A 10564-nucleotide genomic window follows, 5' to 3' on the forward strand; every position below is an offset into this window, starting at 1 on the left:
TCACCCTGTGATCATAGACATTTTACCCAATTTTTCTGAGTCTTCATTCTGGGACCCTTAAATGAGAATATACTATGCAGCAGATAAACCTATTATGATGGTCAAACAAGGCTATATTGGGGGAATAAAAAGAGCCATATTAACTTCATCAATTTGAAAATGGGTTTCTTCCAGGGGTGGCACAAAAACCGTCATTCTCAAAAAAGTACTCAGAGCCCTAGACTCTCAGACTTGGAAGACAGAGATCACCTGGTTCTAATGTTTTCACTCTGTGTTCTTCAGTCTTGCCGATACAGGCAATGTCCTGGTGTCAATAGCAGGGACAGAGGGGAAGCAGACCAGATAAAGCCCCCAATCAGAACCAGCCCCTTTTATTGGTGTTAGATATTACAGTTGTTTAGAACATATTGTCCAACTAAATTTTTTAGCTATGGCCAAAAATGATTACAACAAAATCCAGGAATCAAATCCAATTCCCACATTGCATTAGCACCACCTCCTGAGAAAGCTGAGGCAAAGAAGACACCCACCCTTAGGTTGATGGCAAAGCCAAGGTTTAAGCAAGGTCTTCTAAGTACTACTGCAACCAAATCTGTGCTCTTCCTACCACACAAGCCTATCCTCTTGAAAATTATAAGCTATCAGATTTGGAGTGACAGACTGAGTACGTCAGGGTGCCTCTGACTTCCAAATGCCACTGAACTCCATTTCCGTGTGCGGTGATTGTTTCAATTAATATCTAAGGCTGAAGCTTCAGCTCCTGTTTCACTGATGGGCATTGCCATGGCAATTAAAGCTTTTCTGGCTGGATAATGAAATCTTTTTTTTAAGGGTTTCTGATGTCAACTTGGCATAGAACACTCTAGATAACCTATTTAATTCCAACAAAGCAGTATAAATGTTCTAAAATTGGATTAGGGCTTACAATATTTTTCAGAGTCAATCTACAAAAATATTGTTTAGGAGTATCAAGAAAACTCTCAAGTCACATGGTGCAATTTTTAATTTTTAGGGTAGAAGTTTCTATAATTCTCTTGGAAGGATGGTAATCCTTTACTTTGTTCATTCTGTGGTTGGTCTAGAAGTCTCTAGTAAGTTTCATTGAGGATATAAAATTACCTTGTGCCAAGAAGAGACAGAGTAAGATAAAACTTAGATGTTAGCATATTAAAAATCTATGTTTGCATAAAACAAGGTAACTTACTTTTAGTTACATAGAGGTTTAGAAATTAAGAAATTTATCACAATTCAAGCACAATTCTAAAGAATCAAATGTATTTGACACATAAACATTTATACATTTATACAGTTACCTATTTAAAGGCACATGCTCAATAACTTCACAGAGCTCTGAACAGAAGTACATGGTCATTTTCCTTAGGAACTTATAGTTGTAAGCTCTGCCAAATAGCATTTTAGCTGAAATTCCAATACAGTATAAGAAACACCTCACTAAATGTTATATAAAAGGAAAGCCCCAAAGACACAAGCTGATTTATTGTCTTACAGCATTAAGCCATCTTGTGTAGCTCTGATTTTGAGTCCATAAATCTTAAAGTATTCTTTCTTACTGGACCTTCAAAATTTGATGTATTTTCAAATGGTAAAGTCTGGAGATCAGCAAAGCTATAATAGCCAGCACAGAGATTGGAATATACACTTAGTGATGACAGCAGCCCACTGAAAATTTCTAAAATTGTCATTTGCACAACTTCCCTCAAATGTATTTTTCTAAATTTTCTTTCCATTCATATCAAAAATGTTCCCTTATCCCTCCTAACTGCATAAAAAAAGTTTCTCTACTGCTACTTGAAATTTATTTTGACTTCAATGAAACAAGTGTATACTCTCAATGCAAAGAAATCAATGTTAACTGTTTCTCAATCTTTGTGACTGGTTCCAGTTATCTAAAGAAAATTGGAACTTGACCAGGATGGACAAGAATTATAATTCCTTTAGATGTGAAAGAGGTCAAATAACTCAGTACTCACAAGTATGTTTCCTTATTCTAAGCCAAAAAATGAATATATAAGGCAGGTTGCTAAAAATATGACATTTGTTAGAGAGTACTATTTTTTACTATGGAATGACTAACGAAAAAAAAAAATGCCACCTACTTACACTCATCACAAAGCCTCCTACACTGCAGCAAGCTGACTTTCCTGGGCTTTTTCTTATTGACGAAACAAAAAAAAAAAAAAAAAAAAACATTTTTAGAATTCTTCTAAGTGCCAACTCTCCCATTTGATTGAGATTGTAGTAGAATATACTATGAGACTTGGTTTTTGATCTCAGCATTTTTCAGACAACCACTTGTTTAAATATGCATTCTTTTTATTAGATTTTCATTTCTCACCCATGCAATACTTTCTTAATGACCTAATTGTATTATTCAAGGAAGTTTTACCTCACCTATCTAGGGCAAGTTTGAAGCTCTTGGTAGATGAAATTTTATTTAAATTAAAGAGATAAAATTAAGCAAGAGTGACCAGACTATGTTTAAATAATTCAACCAAGTACAATTATATTTATTGAAAGGTTGTCATATGCTCCCAAGATTAACTAAGTAGTTAATAATTTTTGTACCTTAAATGATAATTAGAAAAATTTTGAGAAGCATAATGTTTATGTGCTGCAAGTAATGGAAAAATTCCATTTTAACTCCTAGTCAATCATTCCATTAAAGGAACAATCCTGACAAATAAATAAAGCTAGAATCAAATAATACTGCAAAAATTGTACTATGCTCTTGATGCATTTTATTTTTGATCTCACAAAAGTATGCTTACCATCTGAAAGCATAATTTCTTGATTGCCAAATTAATACAAATGAATTAAAACTCATATTTTAAAAGCTTGATAAAAGAATCATCAAAGTCATATGTGTTACTTAAACATACAATTTATTCAGGTTAATCTATTACAAACACTACAAAAAACAAATGTTTAAGTGTTAGCTCTAAAAATTAGTAGTATTCTCTGTCCCAGTGAATAAGATAATAGTGTTTAAAAGAAGGCACCCCCAGAGCTAAAATAAATGCTAAAGTTATTCTGTTCAATATCAGCTACTAAAAGTAACTGTGTAGCTCAGAGATATTACAGGATAGAGGATACATTCTCTAATATCAATATCCATTAACACCCACATTTTCAAGGCAGTAACCCATACGCTAGGTTGTTTGATCTTGCTTCTTCTTGAAAACAAACATCAGGGCAAAATCCAGAGTAAAGTTATACATTTATTGGAGAAAGAAGCAGGTAGAGATCAAAGGGAGAAGAAAGACTAAAATTCTTTGAATGAGAACTCTCTCCCTTCAGCACTGATCTCTTCCATCAGGCACTTAAGGGGAAAATAGAAGATTAAACATGCTTGTCTTCATTAGCCAGTTCTGTACACATCACTATATTTTAGTTTTCCCACCAGCAAATCTTTCAATATGCATATTATATCCAGTTTTACAATAATGACAGCAATTGCTTACAACTTAATTATTGAAACCTACCTGTAGTTTATAAACTTGCAAACAACAAATATACTTATTAAACAGCATATTAAAAACTAACATCCACACATCCAGCATAGCAAAAAAAAAAAAAAAAAAAATCTTAAAATCTCACGAAGAGAAAATAGTTTGGCACAAAGACGAAGAATTAACAGATTTCCTTTCCTAAAAACTGAGGTAAGCAGGTTCACCTAATAATGACCCTAATGATCTAAAACTAAGTTAAAGCAATTCATGTAATATTATGCACATTTATTTATCCTTCAAATCCCGGTGAACACTGTTTTTCTTCTCACATGTTTAAAGCATCAGAGAAAATAAAGTTCTTATGTGGATGTGCCTTAATTTAAGCATCTTTGGAGTATAGAAAGAAAAGTCAAAAAGCAAATAATGTCAAAAATAAGTATCCCCAGTTTTTTTTTTTTTTTTTCCCTCCGCTCTCTCCATGGACTATGTGATGGTCTTTTCAGAAAGAAGCCACAAGAAAATAACTTCAACTGGAATTGTCTAGAAAACCTAAGCCAATGAATTGTGCTGTTAAGAGGAAAGCCAGACAAATTTTTCCATGTGTAGTACACTCATCTCTCTAAAGTGTACATATTCCAGGGTTTTAAAGCCTCCTCTTCCAGAAGTGTAGTCAAACATGACAACATAAATTTTATTTCCCAGACTGGAGGATCTCAACATTTTCTATTAGAAAATTATAAATTAGAAATTTTCTATTAGAAATTTCTATTAGGTTTATCTACCTTTTATCTCTTGCTGCTTGTGCCTTTCCACAGCAGCGGGGCCCGCACATCACTTTTCTTTAGATCCTTGTCTCTGTCATTCCTTCATTTTTTCCCCTGTGGGACACTGCCAAAACTCTCCCTCACACTCAAGTGCTTCACTTCTATCTTTTGTTGTTTGTCCACCAAGTCTAGCACATTCTGGCTGTGAGAATCCCTGAGTGAATACCAGGCAGTGATGAGATTAAGGTGGGATCTTCTACTAAACCAGACAGAAGTTTCCACCATGGGTTTGCTCTTTTGCTGATTTAAACAACAATTTACTGATGCCCAGGTTTAGAAGGGGTTAAGCTAATCCCCGCCTCTGAATATCAGGAAAATCATCTTTTCCTTTCTTTTCTCAGGAGAAAAAGCTCGCCTTTGTACCTTATATCTAACAAAAAGCTAATTGGGGTACTCTGCTTCTGTATGAAATATACATCACAAATGTGGTTCCTGTGCTCCCCTTTGCATCTCAAACAAAACCTACCCCTCTCCCAAGAGACTGGGATGCTTGGGAAAAGGCAGCAAGAGATCCTTTCAAATACAAAGGTATCACATCCTACCTTAGTATAGCATAGAGATAAATGGAGACCTATTTTCCAGGTCAAGGTCTACTGATGGTGACCTTGGCCATAACACAGAAACTCATTGTTCCCCAACTTTGACTAGAGCAGAAAATGTGTCTCCTCCTGACAACTTTTTTCAGCAAACCCCAAGTCTTAAATGAAATGGTGTCTAAGCTCTTCTGACCATCTTCTTCAGCCCCACCTTCATCTACAGTGTGTGGCAGGGTCAATTCTCTCTCTGCCCCTCCTTCCTCTCCTATGCAGTTTAGTCTAGAGTACCAGGACATTCCAGGTGCACATTCCAGGGGAACTGGGCTCCTGGGTGGGTATGCTCAGGCTCTGTGGCCAGGACACAGAGCAGGCTGCAGAAGGAGGCGTTTACCCTCTACAGGGGATTTCTCCAGGCTTTTCTCTTACTGGGCAAATCCATTTCCCTGACATTTCTGGGGAAACCTCTACTAGTGAAGTTTCCCCAGTTGGTGGGGGTGCATGTAAAAGTCTTCACCTGAACAGAGTCCATCTGAATTGAATCTCTAGTATAAAATAACCCTCTGAAGCAACGGAATAGAGTGTAGAAAATGCCTGGGGGTAAAGAAGAGTGAAGAATAAAAAGAAAAGGATGCTCTCAAGCATCGCCCCCTTTCCTATTTTTTCATTTACAGTGAGCGGGACATTTAAATTATTTTGTGGATTGTTGATAGTTTTAAGTTGTTTTGGTTGTCTTTTTTTTTTTTTCTTTTTCTTTTTTTTTTTTTTTTTTAATGGGCACTGCAGCAGAGTTCATAGCTTTTTTTAAAAAGGCTGCGTCCAGAGACAGAGGGACAAGTTATCAGCCTGGATACTCCTGGCCGCCAACCCCTCTTAGTAGAGCTGGGGACCCGGGAGGGAGAGGGCACTGAAAGGGGACCCAGCGGGGTTTCGGGGGCAGAGGGGATTCCGGGCAGGTCAGGACAGCTCCTGCACTGACAGCAGGAAGGATGCACAGAACTTCCCTACGTACGTACGGATTCCGGCCCCCACCCCTTGCAGCTCAGACCCGCTCCAGCCTCCCCGCCCCCTCCCCACTTCCCCAGACCCGCTCCTGTACAGGGTGCTGCGGACAGGCACGTTCGCTGTGCTCGTGTCACCGGGCCAGAGGGAAAACCCCTCCAGGCCCTTCACTTGCAGCGGGTCCCCCCACGCACACGAGTTTGCGCCTAAGGCAGTGTAACTGTGGGTGAGATCGTGTCAGCGGTCGTGGAGGAAAAGGGTCTTCTGAAGAGCTGGAATGAAAACGAGATGTCGCCTCTATACCGTAAATGTCTGAGCGGAAATAGGATGTCCCTAGGTCGGGCGGGGGCACTAGCGGGCTCGGAGCGGAAAGAAGAGGCAAAGTGGCCGCGCAGCTCGGGCAACTTTGCTGGGCAACCCAGCGACAGTGGGCAGAGATGGTGCCGCCGCCTCCACTTCCCCGGTGAGGTTGACGGGCACCCAGCGCCGGATCTGGTACCCGAAGTGCAGCTGTAACTGACGAGGGGGAGGACAGGATGGCTGTTGCCCAGGGGAGCAGGCAGGGATGGAACCCGGCCAAAGAGTGCACGCCGAGCTCCAGAAAGCCGCCCTCCATCCTCGTCCTCAGCCCTAGGAGGGGCGCCCGTGCCCGGGGACACTTCACCCCAAATGCCCACACACCGTCCCACAGGACCACCAACTGTCCTAGCAGCGCAAGGAAGAGGCAGCGAAAAAGAGAGACAGGAAAGCAAAAGAGCAGACGAGAGCAGGAAAGAAAGGAAAGACGCCGGCCCCGGAGAATCACGTACCTTGAGCTCCTCAATGTCCAGGTTTGTTGATCTGTCCATGGAGCGAAACTAAAGGAAGTGAAGAGGAACCGGACAAGGAGTATCAAAAAACAATCTAGTCTTTTAGTTTCCAGCCTAAACTCAGCTTTATCCTCCTCCAAGCCCTGGAAGCATCTCTCAGTCTCATTCTCCGTGATCACGCCGCCTCCACCGGTTAAAAATAATAAAAATAAATAAATAATAATTATAATTCACTTTGTTTTACTTCCTCAAAGATTTAGTGACAGGTGATCTTCACCGCGGTGCCACACAGCTCGGTCGAATAAAGCAGAGGGGGGGAATTCCACTCTAAGATTATTTCTTCTTCTGCAATAAGCTTAGAAACCAGCGAATTGCTGCATCCCAAGAAAAAAAGCTGCTTCCCTGGACAGCATCATGCGGCAAATTTCAAGCAAATGTGTTCAAACTGAAGAGAAGAGTCTATGATAAAAGCCTTCCTCCGTCAGGCTTACTCTGGTAGCTAATTTAGCACACTGCGAGTCCCAAGCTTCAGCAATGATCAATTTCCTTAGCAAGATAACCAAATCCCCGAAGTCCTGCATAGACTTAAAAAATTTCTTGCAGCTACGAAGGTATTCTCTCAATGGGGAAAAAAAGATAATAAAGTCAGAAGGGAACGTTCTCCTTTGAAGGTTATGCTAAAAGAGTTGAGAGACTAGGTGGTGGCTCCTACAGAGGAGAGAAAAGAGGGAGAGAGAGAGGAAAAAAAAAAAAAAAAAAAAAAAAAAGCCAGAGAGGAAGAGAAAAATTTTCCTCCTGCTTTGCTGTTTTACTGGCCTTCACCACCAGGTGACTGACTTCACTTCTCTTTCCACAGCCAGCACTGAGGGGATTTCTCTCATCTATCAAAAAGCAACATTTCCTCTCCAGACAAATACTAAGCTGCTGGGTCTTAAAGACTGCCCTCTGCCTGGAATCCACTAGGTGACAAGCATTTTAATTCATCTCCTGTGTTGCCTCATCTGGTTCCAAAAGATCTGGAAGGAACATGCCTGAGTGCTACTCAAGTACTCATTTCACATCACAGCCACTTTCAGTCAGGGAATTTTTTTTTTTTTTTCAGCTTAAGACTTTTAAAAAAAGTGACAACTAGAAATATTAAAGGAAATTTTTTGCACTGATGCTTAGGAGAAAGCAATCTTTCATTGGAAAAATTATTCTTTAAACAGACTCTGACAGGTGAGTATACTTGTAGGGTGTGGATTTGGGGAAAGGGTTCGTTCTCTTAATTTCAATGTCTTAATGTAAAAGTTTGACTTTTAAAATAGTTGATGTGCAGTATTATATGTTACAGGGGTACAATACAGTGATTCATAATTTTTAAAGGTTATATTCCACTTATAGTTACTATAAAATATTGGTTATAACCCTCTGTTGTATAATATATCCTTGTAGCTTACTTAAAACATAATAATTTGTACCTCTTAATCCTCCCCATGTTGCCCCCCTGCCAGGTAAACACTGGAACAGATAAATATGTGTTCTCTATATTTGTGAGTCTGTTTCTTTTTTGTTACATTCACTGGTTTGTTGCATTTTTTAGACTCCACATATAAGTGGTATCATACACTATTCATCTTTCTCTGACTTATGTTTTTATTATTATATTTATATTTTTATTATTATATTTATATTTTTATTATTTCATTTTATTTGTTTATTATTGGCTGCACCTGAGGCATGTGGAAGTTCCTGGACCAGGATTCAAATCTAAGCCGCAACTGTGGCCTATGCCGCAGCTGAAGCAATGCCTACTTCTCAACCCAATGTGCCTGGCAGGGGATCAAACCCATACCTGCAGACCCAAGCCACTGCAGAATCAACACCGGATCCTTAACCTGCTATGCTATAACAGGAACTCCATTTATTTTAGTTATTTTTATTTATTTTTTTTTTGGTTGTGTCCACAGCATGCAAAATTCCTGGGCCAGGGATTTAACCCAGGCCACAGCAGTGATGCAAGTTCCTTAACCACTAGGCCACCAGGAAGCTCTCTTCTTTATTGTGGCACATAAACTGGTAAGACTTAAAAATGTTTTCAGATTCAGAAAAAGAGCTGAATAAATAATTTCTTATGTTTCTAAAAAGAAAAAAAAAATAAAATGCAGATGTGCACTAAATGTGTCTAGTCTCCTGGCTCCTGGCTCCCGCTCTGACTTTGTCTTTGTCCAGCTCCCTCACTCTGCTCCAGCCCTAGGGTCTACCCAGAACACTTGCCATTTCTTCTGACATTAGCTCTTTAACACCAGCCCTTGTCCCTCAGTCAGGACCGCTTTCTCTATCTCTTTTTTTCTCTCTCTGCTCTTTCCGTGTTTAACCACTATGCTTCACGAAGCTAAAGCTAACTCTTCCAAGAGGATTTTCCTTGGATGAGTCCTGAAGATATTCCCCTCTTCTGTCATCTTTTGATAACAGTTATTTTCTTTTCCATTACTCAACGTGTGAATGTTATCTGTTTGTCTGCCTCCTCCAGTAGACTATGAGCTTGGGAGGGCAAGTTCTATACTTTCTTACTTGCCAATATATCCCAAGAGTCTATCCCATAGTAAGCACACAAACATGCCTGGAACAGATAAATGTGTGGAGGAAGAATCTTTTACAGTTATTATCTTTCTGTGTAGAAACCTCCACGACCCCTTCACTCTTCATACTCAAAGACCATTTCTTGCCCTCCCTGTCTGTAGCTCAGTCTAGTAAGCTCAGCTTTATCATCAAGCATGCAGAGTATTTTAGTTTTCACTTACTATATCAAAATAGAATAATTTATCAAAGCTAGCTTTCTTTCAAACTTTGACCTGTGCCTACAGCTTTCAAGGTTAACATCAAATAGCTGATAGTCCATAATTACTGAAGATAAACTTTAAATTTTCAAAATAAATTTTAAATGTTCACTTTACATAATTATTTTATATAGTATATAATGAAAAATAATAAGGCTGTAGGTGGAGAGTAAATGAACCTATATAAAATGTATAACTCTAAAAAATATCTTTTCTAGAAATTATCAGTAATTCAACATGCATAAACATAATTATATATATTTTTTAAAGTCGAGTTTTTCCATTTAAAGTAAGTTTACTTTTTTTTTTTTTTTTTTTTTTTTTTTTTTGTCTTTTTGCTATTTCTTTGGGCCGCTCCCACGGCATATGGAGGTTCCCAGACTAGGGGTCGAATCGGAGCTGTGGCCACCGGCCTACACCAGAGCCATAGCAACGCTGGATCCGAGCTGCGTCTGCAACCTACACCACAGCTCACGGCAACGCCGGATCGTTAACCCACTGAGCAAGGGCAGGGATCGAACCCGCAACCTCATGGTTCCTAGTCGGATTCGTTAACCACTGCGCCACGACAGGAACTCCGATTTAAAGTAAGTTTACATTTTTTATCAGTTTGTTATGGCTTAACTTTAGAAAAATGAATGTTCATCAAATTTATTTTAAGTATATTAACAAAGTGATAATAGCTCTGAGATAACTTTAAAATGTGCAATCGTGAAACACAATTCAAGAAAAATATCTACAAAAATAAACATTCGTGTTTAAACACTATTCAGAAAAAAAGAGTTTCCAAAAAGATTCTTAGTAGGGCATGAAATTATAGTTGGAAGTGATATTGTACTAAATAATAAAGAATAAGCTTAACCATATTTTTAAGTTGTGTAAAGTCATATATAATGACTTTAATAAATCTTAAGTAATATGAAATTATATCCAACATTTGCTATTGACCAGACTAGCATTATATAAGCTACAGAAGTTATAGGTGATTTCCACATCAGTTCCAAATTTGAGTCTACAAAGCAAGAGACTTCCAAGTCTTTTATTATTTAAGTAAAAATAAATTCATGAATTCCCATGCAAATTTGTTAAGCTAAATAGAACTAAAAT

General features: G+C 38.6%; 1 protein-coding gene across 4 annotated transcripts in view; it reads right to left on the reverse strand.

Annotated features, from left to right (window-relative positions):
• SGCZ (sarcoglycan zeta) overlaps window positions 1–7502 on the reverse strand; it is a 1018982-nt gene extending 1011480 nt beyond the window's left edge. For 2 of the 4 annotated variants that reach the window (XR_014831743.1, XM_085002706.1), the window contains exon 1: window positions 6639–7502. Coding sequence is in view for 2 of the 4 variants with exons in the window: in XM_085002706.1 (XP_084858832.1) it covers window positions 6639–6677 (39 nt within the window). In the remaining 2 variants the exon portion in view is untranslated. 4 annotated transcript variants of the gene reach the window in all.
• Window positions 7503–10564: the final 3062 nt, after the last annotated feature.

This window comes from Sus scrofa, chromosome 17 (assembly GCF_054392235.1).
Source record: "Sus scrofa isolate SSC_HxYL_T2T_F1_AM1 chromosome 17, Sscrofa_HxYL_maternal_Yorkshire_Landrace_v2.0, whole genome shotgun sequence".
Classification (NCBI taxonomy): Eukaryota; Metazoa; Chordata; class Mammalia; order Artiodactyla; family Suidae; genus Sus; species Sus scrofa.